The 18174-nt window shown below is 37.6% G+C and overlaps 1 protein-coding gene across 1 annotated transcript in view; it reads right to left on the bottom strand.

The window, feature by feature from the left end:
- The window catches only part of LOC139132035 (sushi domain-containing protein 2-like), a 34052-nt gene that overhangs the window by 14574 nt on the left and 1304 nt on the right, over positions 1–18174 (bottom strand). The window contains exons 2-10 of the mRNA XM_070698414.1: positions 14811–15064; positions 9340–9553; positions 8372–8467; positions 7886–8013; positions 7157–7456; positions 6847–6984; positions 3083–3245; positions 2342–2590; positions 1033–1330 (exon numbers count right to left, since the gene is read on the bottom strand). Of these exons, the coding sequence (XP_070554515.1) occupies positions 1033–1330; positions 2342–2590; positions 3083–3245; positions 6847–6984; positions 7157–7456; positions 7886–8013; positions 8372–8467; positions 9340–9553; positions 14811–15064 (1840 nt within the window). The remainder of the gene's footprint in view (positions 1–1032; positions 1331–2341; positions 2591–3082; positions 3246–6846; positions 6985–7156; positions 7457–7885; positions 8014–8371; positions 8468–9339; positions 9554–14810; positions 15065–18174) is intronic.

The raw sequence follows: 18174 nt of genomic DNA on the forward strand, positions 1-18174 counted from the left end.
AATAAATTACAAAACCCTGGAATAAAATCGTAATTCAGAGATATGCGAGCTCGCACTATCGGTGACAAAATAGTGACGAAATCTACGCCACAGTCAATAAACGTAAGCAATCGTAATAACAGATTAGATCAGAATGCTTACTAGTGATTGGGTACTCTCATTATTAGTAATAAAGAAATGATAATGGTATACATTCAGAGAGTATACATGACTCTAATTTTGACAACGGCTCCTTTATATGGTGTGCAAAAAAAATGCAATGTAATGCGATGCAGTGCAATGAAAGCATTGCATTGCAATGCAATGCAGTACATTGCAGTGCATTGCAACGCAATGCAATGCAATGTACTTCATTCCAATGCAGTGCAATGAAAGTAATGCAATGCAATGCAGAGCAGTGCAATGCATTGCAACGCAATGCAATGCAATGCATAATAATGTAATGCATTGCGATGCAATGCAATGCAATGAAATGAAATGCAGTGCAATGCAATGCAATGAGAAGCGATAGAAAGAGAATATCGCGTAAGTAGAGACGTCGCCGTACTCTACATCTGATTTTAATCATATTGTGCAATACAATGCAATGTAATGAAATGCAATAAAGTGCAGTGCAATGCAATGCCATGCCATGCCATGCCATGCCATGCAATATAATGCAATGTTATGCAATGTTATGCAATGCAATGCAGTGCAATGAAAGCAATGCAATGCATTGCAGTAGAATGCAATGAAATGTAATGTGATACAATGAATATATTAATTGAGCATCTTGATCGCCTTTACATTCTGAAAATCAGTAGTTGCTAAAAGTGTTTACGTAATTAGCAAACCCTATGCTCAAGTCAAAGTGAGATTCACAGGGGACAAATAATTCTGTCTTTTAGCAATAACACTCCAAACCAAATGTTGTGTTTACGAATTGGATGCTTCAACTTCCTACATCTCAGCACGAACAAAACACATTAATTGCAAATGTGTAGGACAGAAGTCGAATCAAATGTCACAATATCGAAATATAGAATTACGTACTCAGCCAATGTCGCTTCAGTTTCAGTAATTCTGATTGCCCCAATGTGGTATCTTTCTTCATTCACCATCTGTTTGTCAAAAGTGTAACTTCCGGTGTTTTCTATGTTGTCACCTATGACCACAGCCAGCTTTAAATCAACATCACCTGTGTCAGTGTTCTCCAAATAACCGTAGAGGGAGACCTTGAGAAACTGTCCCTCAATGGCAGAACTGTCCCAGGTAATTTCGACGTCATCTGTCACGTGCCAATTCAAAGCGTCTTCTCGTTTAATGCGTGGTCTTCTATTTTCTTCACTCACTGCAAAAAAAATCATCTGAGTTATTTTGAAGATCCTTTTTATGCCAGCTACCGTCCAACATTGGCACTTCTTATCATCAGTATGTATCTGTAGTTCTGTGAAATTTGTTAGCATCAGTAATGGTATTGCTGTGTTAATTCTAAATAAAAAATGTTTCGTACGACTCAACAATTCCCCACGCGGACAAAATCAGTAACTTCGCTTCAATCCAATATCTTCTTTAGTTTAGATAATGAAATCACAGGACAGTTACACAGATACTTCTGAAAACCCGAGGAAAACTTGTGGTTTATTCATTTCAACCGTATATGGTGAGGCACGACGTCTTCCCGGTTCACTTGGTTGAACAAAACAACAGATCACCAAAATCTTTCTGAAGCGCCACTAAGAAGTAGTGACGTGAAGGAAAAAGCTGAATAAACCACCCAGAATTTCCATGGTTGAAAATTAAGTATTGCTTTAATTGTAAAATAGACCACTTGTTGCTGAGGTACGCCAAATTTGCCCAAACATGATAGTGATTCTTTGGCAACCAATGGCAAACAAAATACTGAACTTGAATAAAAACTGTACATGCTGGAGCATTACGTAATTTTGTTTTACCAGGAGACTTTTGTTTCGCTACCTTCCAATCGGAGCAAAGTTTTTCAATTAATTTATTTTTATTGTTAGTTTGTTATTTGTTTTCTTACAGTATATAGATTTTCATTTAAATGTTAGCTTTAATTTGCTCACAATCTAGTAATAATTCAAGAATATCGTTGTTTCAAACTCTTTTTGAAAAATATGATAACGGGTTTCTTTGTAAGAACCATGTTTTAAAAATGGAGTACATGGCAATAGTGATAACATGAGTTACAGCCTTATTAAATATTCCCTTAATCAAAGATTCCATTTCAATGATATGGCCGATCTAAAAGTGCTTAATGAAGCAAAGTTCATAATTCGAGTGAATAAAGTAATTTACTCTTATAGAACTTTCTAAACAATTTTTAATAATATTAACTTACCGACCGTGAAAATCCCGCGATGTTTATCGTAAGTTTCGCCTCCGTCCGTCGAAAGACTGAATTCAAGTCTGCCAACTTCATAAAAGATTGGTGTAGTGCAACTTGCAGTCCAGTCATTTTCCTTTGTTGCCCTGACAACGTGTTCTCCAAATTTACAATAAACTGGCAAATCTCCAAAGCATGGTCCTGAGACATAGATAAGCTGTCCTCCCAGCATGTAGCCAAAGCTGGGATAGACACTTAGTACACCTATTTGGAGAATCACAAATAAATAAGGTACAATTAAGATCTATATAAGTCTTGCAGACTTTGAAGACGATTTCACAAAACGTTATTGTGTTTCATGGACACGTTTGTAGAGGCCTTTTTAGCTATATACTGTGTAACAGATATCTCTAAATCGTCCCCTACCTGCGTGAACGGTATTAAATACAATCAATTAAGGTGAACTGCATAACTCGCTTATATCATCTTGCAACACAGTCATGCCAAGTCTGTTAGACCTCTGGCAGTTTGAAAACTTCGACTGCAACGTTCGACGGTACAAGTTTCGATGGATATGAATATACTATCAAGAACTCTTAGAACGAATTTCCAGCCGGTGTTACTGCCATGATGTGGACATTCTTCTCAGGACAAAATTTATCTACTTATCCGTGAAAGGTAATAAGACATATAATTTCGACAAATAGCATAAATTTTCAAAATAGTTTATTATACAATATTCCTCTGCGCACTCACCCTCCGTATTGCATCCGCCATCTTCGATTTCTTTGTCGTCAATTTGGAAGATAAGTCTACCTATGACGTCAACGTTACTCCACGTGTCTATGTTCACGATATCTGGTGTCCTTGAACCGTTGACACTGTGGTAAATGATACCATCACCGGCGTTGAAACCAACCTATGTCATCGTACAAAACAAAAATTCACAAATTCTCTACGGAGCAAAAAAAGGAATTTCATTGAAAGTGTTCTTAATGTTAATATTTGTAGACTAGGCATGTATTATTTAAAAATATCTGCATCACTAGAACACATAAATAAACCGCAGAAGTCGACACACAATTCTGATGAATTTTCATTACCTTTTATTATTTCTACGACACGAGAAAGTTTAATGCAGGTGAAGCCCGACAGACAGTGACAGCTCTAAAAATCTAGATGTATAAACTCTCGTATTCATAAAGAGTTTGACTACTATGGGGAGTCCCCTGTTGATACAGGTGAAAATATTTTGATCGGTCGTCCGTTTAGAGGGGTTGCCATTTTATGGCGTAAATCTATTAGTCACATGATAACAGTACGTTCGTTCAATGATAATAGAATCATTGGAATTGAGGTAGCCAATGACAATTGTAAAATGTTAATTCTCTGTGTTTACATGCCTACTTGTAATAGGGAAAATCATGATGATTTCACTGAATATTTAGCAAAGGTTCATTCTATTGCTCAGTCTAGCAACTGTTACAGTACAATGATAATTGGAGACTGGAATTCAGATCACAACTCCCTCTTTGGTAAATCACTGCTGAGCTTTTGTAACGAATACAACTATTTTGTGTCAGATAATGTCTTACTACCAGAAAATTCTTTCACATATGTTAGTGACGTGCATGGCACAACATCCTGGCTAGATCATTGTATTTCTTCATACACAGCTCATCAATGTATTGAGTCTGTAGAAATTTTATATGATGTAATCGTTTCTGACCATTTCCCACTTAGTATTGAGTGTGACATTGGTACCATACCTTCATGTGAAAGTAATGACTCGGTTAAGAATGATACAGAGGTACGCTTAAACTGGTCCAAGGTTAGTACTAATCAACGCAATGAGTATTATGTGAATTCAGATAGGCTTCTTTCTGAAGTTGATATTCCAACGGAAGCATTATGTTGTAAAGTATTCATTGTAATAATTCCAATCATGTTGATTGTATCTTGAAGTTTTATGACAATATTATTGATAGTTTATATGTTGCTGGCACTAAAATTACACCACCCACCAAAAGTACGAATTCTAATATTCCAGGGTGGAATGACAATGTGAGACAGATTCATTCTATTGCACGTGATTCGTTTAAGCTCTGGCGTGATTCTGGTAAACCCAGGACAGGTCCATTGTATGACCTTAAACGCCGCACGCATGCGCAGTTTAAGTATGCTCTGCGTCTGTGTCGCCGTAATGAGGAACAGATGAAAGCCAATGCTATGGCGAAAAATCTGTCTTCTAGCAATTATGACAAATTTTGGAAGTCTGTTAACAATACTAAACATTTGAGTAGGCCAAATAATGTTAATGGATGTACAGGTGATGCAAATATTGTTGAAATGTGGCGTAACCATTATCATGATATTTATAATTCTGTAAACAATAATAGGGATCAGGAATTTGATTTAGATGCTATGAACAGTTGTTCACTGCAAGACAATTTCACTGTATTACCAGGTGACATAAGTGATGCAATTAGTAAGCTACAGACTGGAAAAACGTCTGGTTCAGATTATCTTGCCGCTGAGCACTTTATATTTGCCAGTCAGAAAGTTTCTGTTTTGCTAAGTATGTGCTTAACAGCTATGCTTGTCCATGTAGTTTGCCCTAGACGACTTTCTAACACTATCCTTGTTCCAATTATCAAAGCCAAAAATTGATATTACAGATAAAAACAATTATCGTCCTGTTGCACTTTCCACTATTGCGTCTAAAATAATTGAACTTGTTTTATTGCGTCACATTGATTCTTATCTGGGAACGACTGATAACCAATTTGGTTTTAAGTCAGGACATTCCACTGATATGTGCGTCTTTATTTTGAAGGAAATTATCAATTATTATAGACAACATGGTAGTAATGTATTTATTACATTTATGGACGCCTCTAAGGCTTTTGACAGCGTGAACTATTGGACGCTTTTCAAGAAATTAATTCAACGTAAAATTCCCATTTACCTTGTCAGATTTCTTGTCAAATGGTATCGAACTCAAATTATTATTATTCGTTGGGGTACATGTTTATCTGAGGGTTTTACTATCACAAACGGTGTAAAGCAAGGTGGTATTTTATCACCAAAGCTCTTTAATATCTATATTGATAATTTGAGTGTTCTCTTATCAAACTTGAATACTGGCTGTAATATTGGTGGCATTTTTGTTAATCACTTAATGTACGCGGATGATATCTGCTTGATTAGTCCTTCTGTCAAAGGTACACAAAAGTTAATAGATCTCTGTACTCATTATAGTGATATTCACGACATCATTTTCAACGTACAGTAAAAAGACTAACTGTATGTGCGTTTTTGCGAATCACAGTAAGATTCAGCGCATTCCATGTATGTATCTGAACGGGGTTAAATTAACCTTTGTTGTTAAGAAAAAACATCTAGGGTTCGTGTTAAATGACCATTTCAGAGATGATGATGACATTGAGCGGCAGACGAGATATAGTAGCGAATATGCTAATGAGAAAATTCCACATGTGTACTTTTCATGTTAAATGCATTCTATTTAAAGCGTATTGTTATCAGTTGTATGGGGGACCAATATGGAATAGCTATTATGCAAATGTCTTGAGAAAATTGAAAGTTGCTTACAATAATGCTGCACGACTGTTATTGGGTTATGAGAAACGGAGCAGCGCGAGTCTAATGTTTGTATCTAACAGAATAAGTAACTTTGATGCTCTTCTGAGAAATCAGATAAACAGCCTGAGACAAAGACTTTTGAAAAGTAGCAATGCAATTGTACGAAATGTATGTAAATCATTGTATTTCAACTCAGAGATGGTAAAACACTGGAATAAGTTACTCTATGTTTAAATGTCTGTTTAAAAAGAAACCCATTGGATTATGTATGTAGATATAATCAATTTTTCTATCTTTTCAACCATAATTTAATTTTGTAACTGAATTTTCATACTATTGCCTTATTTGACTATTATATGGACGCTCAAGTCCGAAATAAAGATATAATAATAATAATAATAAATAATAATAATAAACAGTATCTTTACTGGGACAAAATGCTGACTCCTCCCCCTCATTTTTCACAACCATGTGACCTTCCTGCTCCTAAACGTTTATCACAGACTATTTTGTGAAAGCATAAATACTTTTAACAAAAATTTATAGAAATTGAAAAAATGAAAAGTAATCTAGAACAAAATCAAATTATTGAAAAGTCACTTACACCATTGGCGCTCGAATAAAATAAATCTATCCTGTATATCATAACCCTATCTTCAGATGGATCTAAATAGATGCAGAGGCTTTCACGGAGATGCCAAATATGAACGAGAGTTTGACAAACTGTAAGAAACGTGCGGGCTCTCAAAGCAACCGCTGTATTTTGCCCTTTACTTGATTCTGAGCAGCCATACAACACTAAGCAGACACATGCATTACAGTGTCTCCATCATGTGGTGATTGAATTGGTTCGTGCCTGTGTAATTCCAAAACCTTATAGAATGATGTTACAGTTGGAGAGAAAGAGAACGCTTTACCTGAGCTGGAGTTCCTCCTAACCCTGTATCTGGGTCGCCGTCACTCGCAGCTCCGGTCGTCCACGTTACGTTGCCATAGTTATATATTGCGAAGGAATGTCTACCATTAGTCACTAATATACATTGCAAGGTATTTCTCTGCATTTATGAAAATAAAGAAAGACTTTATGCTGATAAAATGGTATGATTACTCGATCAACAAAAACCTGTCATTCGTTTGGCATTTCATCGTGTCTTGTAAGCTTACTGTTGCTTCGACCACACATAAACTTAAATACTGTCTTCAATAATGGCTTGATTCATACCTCACCTTTTGCTCTCCCACAGCAGATGCACCGAAAAAAGCGACATCATCCCAAGTGGCGATCAGCATCCAGGTGGCCGTAAAGCTTCCTTGCCGAGCAAAGACTCTGCGAATCTCCTGAGTCGCCCTGTCCAACAGTGCGTCACCCGGCTTCGATATTTCTCTGTGGTAGACCTCACCACCGACCCTTGTATCGATGTCGGCCCAGAAGGGCGCCACCATACGTCGATTTCCATCTAATGGGAATGCTTCGGGTGTAAAATGCGCAACACTGTCCAAGAAGGATACCATACCATTGTTGTTCACCTATTGAGCGCGAAACAACAAGTACAAAATGACAAACAAATAGAGAAGTGACCGACCTCCTTGTCGAAGCATTGAGAAACTCTTCTACAAGATGGTGCATCGTTTAAAATACAGAAAGCCACTGCAATGACACAGTCGAACAACAATCTCTTTTAGTACGCAAACATAAAGACAAAATTGCTAGAATTTACAGATGGCTTTCTATGATCAGTGATCTACGATGTAAATATAACAAATATATCTCCACATCATAACTTTACTTTCTTTCTATCACTTTTTCCGAGATCAAAACTTTTAATTTCCAAAACAGCTTTCTTTCATCGTGAATATATTAAAATGAACTAATTTATGGTGTGATGATTATAACACAAAGATTTCTTTAAAATGGAATTTTCTGTCATCAGTGACACTTTGAAGTGTCAGGCTTACCCAAAGAGAGTCGTGATTCTGATCGAAGAACGGAAACGGAATGGCAATGAATATTTCATCTGAGCTACCGTCATCATTTTTCTCGTTTAGATCATCGCCGACTTCTTGGCCATATGGAAACATCAAATCTGCAAGTTAAGAGCGAAAACCAATCCATAATACTTGTACATATTCCATTAACAAACTTGCTAGGTTTTAATGATTGAGTCACCATGGCATATTGTCTTTGTCCTTGTTTCTTCAAATTAGAGAAAAACTCACATCAAATATGCTGTGTCAGTTGATATTAAGTCTTGATTTCGGCTTGGTAACTTGTAATATTAGGTACGGTTATCGTTTATTAGTTTCAAGGGGTTGACGGGTATTTTGCAGTAAAGCTACTTCCCACAGATTCTGTTTGACGCGCCTACAATTATGAGACAGGGCTACATTTGAAACACCCAGTGACCATACTGTCGGTTTGCTCAAAACCTCAAGGATGCTTACCGTCAAAGCACGGGTTATAGGTAGAGATGGAATCACCAATAGCAACAGCGTATGACATCATCAGATTACAGTCATCTCGAATCCTGGATTTCATCCCTGTAATCGAAACATCACTTTTTAGTTACAATGTACTTTTAACTACTTAACAATAAGTAGTTCTTCAGTTCAAAATCGTCTTAAAGGGACAAAGTCACCCATTTTTTCATGAATTTTGTTTGATACGAGATACTACTAATATTGTTTGACATGTTGAAAAATACTGAAAGAATGGGTGACCATGCATATATTCAACCCCGGTTTTAGACAAATTAAATGACACTATAGCGAAAATGAATTAATGGTCATGACCAATTATTCATTTTCGCGATGGTTTCATTGATCATGTCTAAAACCGGGGTTGAATATATGCATGGTCACCCATTTAATTACTATCTTTCAACATGTCAAACGATATAAGTAGTATCTCGTATCAAACAAATTCATGAAAAAGTGGGCGACTTTGTCCCTTTAATTCTCAAGCTTTGGGTTTTTTTGTTTTGTTTTTTTGAGGGTTTTTTGCCTTCCATCATTGAGACCCCGGCCTCACCATCATTTGATAAGCATTATGAGATTGTCTTAAATAGTTCATAACTGATCGTCCACTGTACACGGACCCCCGACTAGAAAACAAGTTTTGTGCCATGCCTCTCCCCGGCGCCAGCGGCCGGGCAAGCCAGCTCGGCTGGGACGCATCTTAATATTTGAATTTCAATCAGTCAATGGGGAGTCATGATGCATCGGAATCTCGTCAGCCGTAATCGTGATCGTTAAAAGTAGCGTTTACGCCAGGAAAGGTGTCCTTCATAATAATTAAAATATATTCACAGCCCTCCGATATGCTTTGCGGAAACAATCTTCTGACAAACTGAGCGTCATGACCCACTACTGGGTATTTATTACAACTCCATCAGACAAATAATCACACTTACTGTTGTCGGTTGCTTTGACAAAAACTGGATCATTTGTATACGTCACGCATTTCTGTACCCAGTTCTTGTCAACGTCATTGACCTCATCCCAAAACTCATTTGTTGCGTACCTCGTGAAATGTGAGTCAACAAATGCAGTCATCATTTCCACTGGATAGGAGGTGAAGTTATTGACACGAGACATTGTTTCTTCGATGTAATAAGCTAAGTCTGCCTGTATTTACATGTAAAAAAATGGATTAAAGGACTCAGAATTATATCTTTGTTGTATTAACATTTGAGCCAGCAACAGCCGAATCGAAAAGGGTGATGCTTTCCATTGTGTGTTCGACATGTGATTTTTCTTTTCGTTTTTCATATTTATTTTATGTTATCAATATGGAATTTGAACGGATGAAGGGATAAGAAAGCATCAGCAATATTGTTGTAAAGAGCTTTATCCTCGAGCTCAGCAAAACTAGGCGGACCTGAATACTGTGCGGGCAAATATATTTCAATCAAAGTGGTTTAACTGTTTATTTTGCTACTCAAACCTCACCTCCTTGAGTGAATGGGTACGGCGCGCCAAATGTTTCAAAAATATTTATCGATTCAGTGCAAAAATAAACTGTCTTTCTCGATTGAAATAAAAATTCGGTGTCATTAGGAAGAAAATAAGTAAGAAAAGTATAATTAAAAAACAAAAGACAGAAATGTCATTTAATACCTCATTTTAACTTGAGAAAAAATCTTTAAAGCGTAATTAGGAAATAAACAATTTTCAATGATTTGAAAAAATCATACATCCATACTTATCGACATACATACACGTATAATAGTTCGCGTAAAAGGTGCAATGAGTGCTGATTTTACAAAAAAAGAGTAAAATATGTTATACAGTGGTACGTCCACAAAATTCACAAGAAAATCACTAAAAACCACTACTACCACAAGGGAAAATATTACAAAAAATGAAATGTGAACCACATACAGAAAATCATTATAAAAGAATCAGACAAAAAAAAGTCATGCATACATAAAATTATTTATGTACTTAAGAAAATTAAAAAGCACTACGTCTCATAATAAACGTATTATAGATAATGAAAAATATAATATGAACCACTAGCCGCTTTGACAGTAAAGAGAGAAATCAGAGAAAAAATTCGGCAGTGATGGCTCTATACAAAAGTGGACATCATCTACAAAAAAATAAAATAAAATAAAATAAAATAAGATAAAAATAAAAAAATAAAAAATGCCATGAACACAGGAAATACAAAAAAACGCGTGGGCCTGTGGAAAAAGAAAACAAATGAGCACTCGCCACAGCCAAAAAAAAAGAAAAAAAAAAACAAAAAAAAAACGAGCACTCGCCACAGAAAAAAAACGCGTGAAAATACAATTAATTTATTCAAAAAACTCATGGTTCACGTTCCTTCGATCGATGAATCCCAAACAGCGGGAATCCGATCACCACATACTCCAATGTTTGACGAAATATTAAATGAGCATTTCAGTGATAACTTTGACATCTTAAAACCTAGCTCTGTTTGGCTGGGCCCTGCCACGCATAGCTACTTGAAACCGTACTTGATGAAGTGAAGTGGGCAATATCACCTAAAGAACGTCCAGGTTAACAGTGAATAGTTCCAGAGAGTCAAGTTAACTGGGCCAATTTTAGGCAGTCCACAGGTCAGATCACGAGTGAGACGTACAAACCCATAACCCTTCATAGCAACACTGCGAATATATCTATGCCTTAATAAGCGCGGTATGGCAGGGAGCCCACTGCAGGCCTTCCACCGAGCCGCACTGTCATCGCCGTTACATGATTTCTACACAGTCTGTGTGTTTTCGATACATCGGGTTCCAATACCATAATAATAAACCACCTCGTTATTTGGTAATTCCTCGTCTATCCTCAAAGATCAACCAAATCATGATAAATTGAATAGTTTTGAAGAAATCTGCCGCGTGTTGAGAGAACGTCCATTGTTTTCCGTGTTCGACAAGACGAGCGACGCAACTGTACAAGCCTTACGACTACGAGTATGGCGAGAGTGTCCGCCCTTCGCATCGCCAGACACTCTCACTCTACCCGCAGGGCTAGACCGGCACATACACGACATGTCGATCCCCATTGCAGAAATCTTTATATCCACACAGTCCAATATATGGAGCTACGATATTTGTGCAGTAGCCTATACATAGCTCTGGGTGGCAGGGCAGGGCTGTGAGTTACCGGCCTGGCCGTATAACGCCGGTGTTATACGGCCTGGCCGTATCCGGTAACTCACAGCCCGGCCTTGCTGCGGTTCCGTAGCCCTACCACTCCCTTTGCTGGTTGTGTTGAGCTACAGTGTACAGAGAAATAGCGGCTGCTTGATCAGTGTTTGTCAAGTCGGGCGCGTTCGCGTTCTACAGGTACTAGTGAAAACGTTGCCTCGAATTTAAACGGAGTGTTTCAGCCCGAGTATTTTTGCCTTTGCCACACTCCGTTTAGAGGCTAAACCCACGGGATACGTGTGTGGTTCGATACATAGCGGCCGCTGCTAGCTTTGCATGGCAGGGCTGTGTACGTGTTACCGGCGTTATACGGGAGGCCGTGTCACGCCGGTAACACACAGCCCTGCCATGCAGAACTAGGCCGCAGCGTGCTGCGTGGTATGCAATTTTACTATGCATACCCACACGGCGGCCGCTGTGTATCGAACCACACGTAACCGTGGGCTAGCGGCAAGCCATCGTTTTGTTGGGGTTTGGGCACAGACTGTCTATGATTTGGGAGATGCGGCCCTACACTTTACAGCGAGGGGATCGCTGGTTGCCGGCGTGTAGGCCTACTGTACTAGCGACGGGACCGCCGGCCGCTGGCTTACCACCTCGAGTGTACATTGGAGCGAGGGGACCGCTGGCAGCCGACGAACCACCACGAGTGTTTTGTCCACTTTTAACCAAAACTGGTAACTGTTTAATATAGAATGGGACGTGTCGGTAACTTGGACGTCCATGAGATGATATTGAAGACTAGAAGCTGAGAGTTATCGCTGAAATACCCCAAAGATCATGTCCAACATCCGAGTGTGATGATCCAAAACCCTCGAGCATTACTAGTAAACTGTAACAATCATGACTTTGACAATTATTCAATTTTCATGTTGGGCTTTTTCTGCGGGGTGTCCCACTCTGTTTTCTTTTCTCGAACGGGCCTCTTTTTTTTCTACTGAGTTTTTTTTGTTTTTTTGTTTTTTTTTGGTTACCTCTTCTTTTTTTCTTTTTTTTTTTGTAACCTCGCTTTGGTTTTTTTTCCAAGCTGACCTCGTTTTGGTTTCTTTACAGCCTCAACGCCGGCGCGATCTCGGTCGACTTTTCAATTGTGATTCTCTTTCTTTTTTTAGTCAGACCTGATGGTGGTTCGTTTTGTTTTTTGGTAGTAGTGCAAGTACTATTTGTGGTTTTGTTTTTAATCATTTCAATATTTTTTGTGTGTGTGCTTGATTTATTTTTTTTCTTTTTTCTTTTTTCCCTTATAATCAGCATTCATTGCACCTTTATATCAAATACACGTGTATGTGTACGTCAATAAGTATGGGAGTGTGGTATTTCCAAATTTTTGAAAAGTTTATCTTCTCATTACGGTTTAAAGAATATTTTACAATTAAGCATTACATAACATTCTGCCCTTTTTTGCAATAATACTTTTCTCATTTATTTTCTTCCGTAATGCCATCGAATTTTTCAATTTCAATCAAGAAAGACGGTTGCACGTCATCTTTATCTGTACAGGCACATTCAAATATTTAATGACACGTATTTTCAAATGAATGCTATTTTTATGAAAAGGTACATTAATAAAATGCAATGATATGGACGAAAGAACTTTTTTCTTTATTATTCATACACGTTTAAGACTTTTTTTGAGAAAGAAAATTTGACAGTTTATTTTTACTCTATGACGATAAATATTTTTGAAACATTTGGCGCGCCGTAGAATGGGTTTATCAAAGTAGAGTGGAACCGAGAGCCTTGTGAGTTTCAATGCTTTTAGCATTTCCCCTAGGAGATCAATGTCATGTGATAGTTTACATTTCACCTTTGATAACGGAACTTACCGACGCATCGGAAGAAATTATCGATTTAATATTAAAAGCTTCTGCAAAATTCTTTTTTCCTGTGGTATTTTAAAAATATTTGTGTTGTTATGTACCATTTTCTACGCGTAGGCGTTCTACTCTGTCAAATACCATGATTAGATTCAGCTTGACGATCAGCGGCATCAAGCTTGACATGGAAGTAGTAAGCTTCAAAAGTAAGAACCAAAATTGAAATATCCCCCTTCTCGAAGTAGAGCGAAATTTCTAGAGATGTAATGCAGATTATGTCCATGTTGATCGTTGCATTCTATGATCAATCTTACTGCAAGGCAGGGCAATGTGATGAGTATGCTTGATTTACGAAATTAAGTATCTACCACCCCTGGCTACCTGATCGAACTGCCCGGCATACTATAACTAGTGGTGTATCATCAGAAGCGATCGTTTTCCTTCTAACATCAGTGTAGGGCGTATCACGAGATGAGAAAGTAAATTAAGATACATGAATGACCTTCGAGTCAGCTGATTACTTCACAAAAAAGGTATTATTGTTTCGTTTTGGTAGATGTTCTTCACTTTTTCAGTAGCCGATCGTTTGGCTAAGTCTGTAAGCTCACGTCGTTTATTTGAGTTAAAGTCTTTCGGGATGAGGCCAAATGAAAAAAAAAATATATGTATGTTTTCGGTAAGCCGACCTACCCTAGAAAAAATCCGCCTACCCCAGACATTTGTTTCGAATTTTCAAACATTTTGACTCAATTGAAAATACAATACACCATACACTAAAGGGTAAACTTTAACCTAGAGAGCCTGTTGTTATAGTTATGTTGCCATGCTTAATGCTAGAGGGCCCAATGATTTCATGCTCAACGGTCGATGGCTCTGAGTTTGCACAATGTCTATTGTAATGGTAGTCTATTGTATTGATACTTCCTGGTCGTTTAAATTTTAACTCAGTGACGTCAACTCTGTTACAAATATAACGCTATCGTCTGTTGACTTGCTCAGTTTATGATGGACACTTATGAGCAAATGGAGTGCCATTTATTTAGGAAATATGAGAAGGAAGGATCCATATCCAAAATCTGCATGAGTGAAAATGTATGGCCATGTAAACTAGTTTTGATACAAGTAGGTTGTCATATCAAACCTGATAGTTATAAATAGGCACGGTAATCTGCTTTTGCTCTTTCTTAATTTCAGTTGGGTTTGGAATTACATATTGTGAAAAAAAATTGCAAATACGAATATCCAGCACGGTAAAGGCAAGTTTCTATCGATTGCAAAGCTGTATATTTGTTTACATTGTTTGACATGTCACACTTATAAAGATTGCTGAATTCAGTCCTCTTTGACTTTACATTAAGGTGTTTTAAATGCAGAACAGAAACGTACATCGAACAATGCATCGATCTGACTGTCCGATAACGATGTCTGATTTCTAGAAACTTGGTGGTAGTCGACGCTAGGTAGAGCATCTTCAAATATATCTCGCGAATTAGTCCTACCGCTGATCCGAAATCGTAGACCAATTACTAACTCAGTATCAGTCCCTCTTGGGTTAGCAAGGACGCTTTCAAGCCAATACCTTCTGGGTTCCCTTTCTGATATGTAATCCCTGATGTGGTTAACCTGATCCACCGGTAGACCTGCAAAATCAAGGGATCAAGAATCACAATTTTTTGGAGCCAAATGTGTTTCAGAAAAAAATAAATTCTTTGAGATATTTTGTATCAAACATTACGTCATCTTCCTAATAGAGTGTCGACAGTTCATGAACTCATTTCCTCAGCATTCTTGAGATTTACATTTAACACGATTGGAACTTTTTTGGGATAATTGGGTCTTCATATTTTTCAAATTTCTCAAAAATGTTGGGTGCCCTATAGCTGAATGTCTCAATATTACAAATTACTCATAAAAACAAGTATAACATAAAAAGAAAAGCAGATTAGCTTACATTTTCAGATTTTAAAGATATTACTTCGCCATCCAATTATCCCAAATGAGTTCCAATCGTGTTAATTTACATCGGAGGACGAATTAACGATGAGATCCTGGTTAAGTCATAGTTTTATTGATATTCAGATTTTTCTAACCACTGATAAATGATCTATTTGTTAACAGCAACTTTCTAAATATCATCTGTAAACTGTATAAAAATGAAGAAAAGTGCGCTCTTTTGGAACCGTATGTACTGATGTGGACGTTTGGCATTAAAGAGAAACAGTCGTCGGAACTGCGCCTTTGCGAGTTTCTTGTTTACAAACATTGTACTTCCTACACGATATTTTGATGCACCTCATCATCATAGCTGCAACATTTATACGATGTAGATTATGACAGACATGTTTTAACTTTCATCAATCACCATCGTACCTTGGATACAGGGTTTACATTGGTCGTATGGGTCCCATACGACCTTAAAGCGCAGTTCCGACGACTGTATCCCTTTAAGATTGCCAATGTATAATTAACTAGATTTGAGACTGTTTTACAATTAAGGTAGTGTGCGCCCCAAAGTGAAAGACTTTAACTTTACCTCAAAATTTCCTCACGGAATCATTAAATCATTCACTTTAAAAATCAAGAATAAAAATCGGGGGTCACTGTGCAGAGAAACTTTTACCCAAAATTTACCGTTATTTGTAATTCAAAATGGCCACCATCCCTATATTAACTCTTTGGAGGAAAATAAAATTGTTTGATTTTCAAAAAAATCTAAAACGATAAAAGTTTTTCTGACTCAAAGAGCTTCAAAATGAACCCCAACAAGTGGTAGATCAGAAAAGAATTGAAAAAGTTTTGAGAGTCCAAATATCTGTCCCCAAGGCGCATTTTACGTTAAACGGGAACTTACAGGACCGTGGGCGCATAATAGAACGATTACTCATGACGCACACGATTTACATACATTGGGCGGGATTTTCGGAGTCACTTGTGGATGATGGTTAATGGACGGGTAAACACTGTCTGTTACCGATTAAGAGGGATTTATAGCATTCAATTATCACCTTCCGTCTAAATGTAATGGAAACCTGAAGAAGAGATTTGTCTCCACGGGTAAAATACACTGAACGCAATCATATTATGGCCGTAGTAATATCTAATGTCTGCCTAACTGCAGTCAGTGTGAACGTCGACTAAAACTAAAACTTCGTTGTATACTACAGCACGATGACAGTCTTATGTATAACCAATTTACTTGTTCTAAGGAATGAATCAAAGGCAACATTTTCGCCTACTATTTGACAACATAAACAGCGCTGGCAGCGTCCGACAACTGCCGCAAATTCGCAAACAATGCGAGGGCAAGTAACGCCGACCATCGAAGTGACGCGTGACTGTCAGGATTTCGACCCCGGGGTGACGTAATTGAGGTGAAATGTACATTGAGGTAATGTAGACTTTGACTGCATACGATACGATAGGCCTACAGGAATTTGAACAATGCATAAAGTTTGTGACAAACAGAACTTAAAGTTTTCTATTGACATATATTGAAACTGAGACTTTTGGAATATACTGTACAGGTATGACAAATCCGCGCGTTGATATTTTTCCATGCCGTGGCGCAGTTTGCCGCGATCGCAAGTAAGCTTGAATGTTCTGATACACTGCAGTCAAGAGTTGTCTGTACTCGCGAATGACGTATGTCTGTCTATGCAGTTTTTGCATTTTTTCGCTTATCTGGTGACGAAAATTTCGAAGCCTGATGACCTTTCGACACTGTTGTAAATGGAAAGACAGATGTGTATTGCCCGCTTTTCGTCAATCACTTGTAACATTTGTCACGGATCGACTGGCTGTGACAGACGCAAATGACTAGAAAAGCAGTACTGCACTACTGGATTTCAACGATGTGCCAATAGTAACAATATTGCTTGTGGTCTCAAATATACGGTAACAGAAACTAATTTGCCATTTACTTTTGGGTTAAGGAAATAAAACACTAAAACAAATTCAGAATGGATTTTCTTGGGCAGTATCGAAGACGCGATTGGCGATATGATCACTGACTTGCCGAAAATGATCTTTCTGTATAGGCATGATGGTGTAGGCATAAGTATAGCAATGGAGCTACCATGGTACAGCCCTTTGTACGATGTTGTGTAGCATGATATAATATATTATACAAATATTATATTATATCAAGCTACCATGCGCCATTCTGATTGGACGAGAGCTCATTCCACCGATGATAAAATATTGTTTTAGCACTGATAGCGGTGGTAAAACGGGCCCCTAAACAAGGTAAATCTGTGCATTTATGTACACCTACTTATTAGTATTAATGTTCATGATTAGACTAGAGTGGTTTCAAGTCCATGGTTGTGCAAGAAATTTGATTTTGGAATTTCACCGAAATGTTGATTCACTATACATTGTAGGCTATGAGGAAATTACAAATAACTCATAGGTTATCTGATTCTAAATTGTTATTCAAAAGTTGTTCGACCTGAAGCTTCCAGTTGTTATTGATGACATTTTGCACTATTCGTAACAGTTTGTAATCTGTCAATGTCCTCAAAAAATAAAAAAATGTATATACAGCGACATGAACATTTGACACCGACCTATACCCAATGTATTGTCAATGGGAGAATGATATCAAATGAGTGATCTCCCAAATTGTTATTGAAAGAGTCACTATAGGGGACAGTTATGCACAAATAGAGGAGTTGGATAGGTAGAAATCATGACAACTAAAATCAATATGGCAGCTTTTATCATCAATACATTGTTTATTATACCCGTA

The sequence above is a fragment of the Ptychodera flava genome, chromosome 4 (assembly GCF_041260155.1).
Source record: "Ptychodera flava strain L36383 chromosome 4, AS_Pfla_20210202, whole genome shotgun sequence".
Lineage (NCBI taxonomy): Eukaryota > Metazoa > Hemichordata > Enteropneusta > Ptychoderidae > Ptychodera > Ptychodera flava.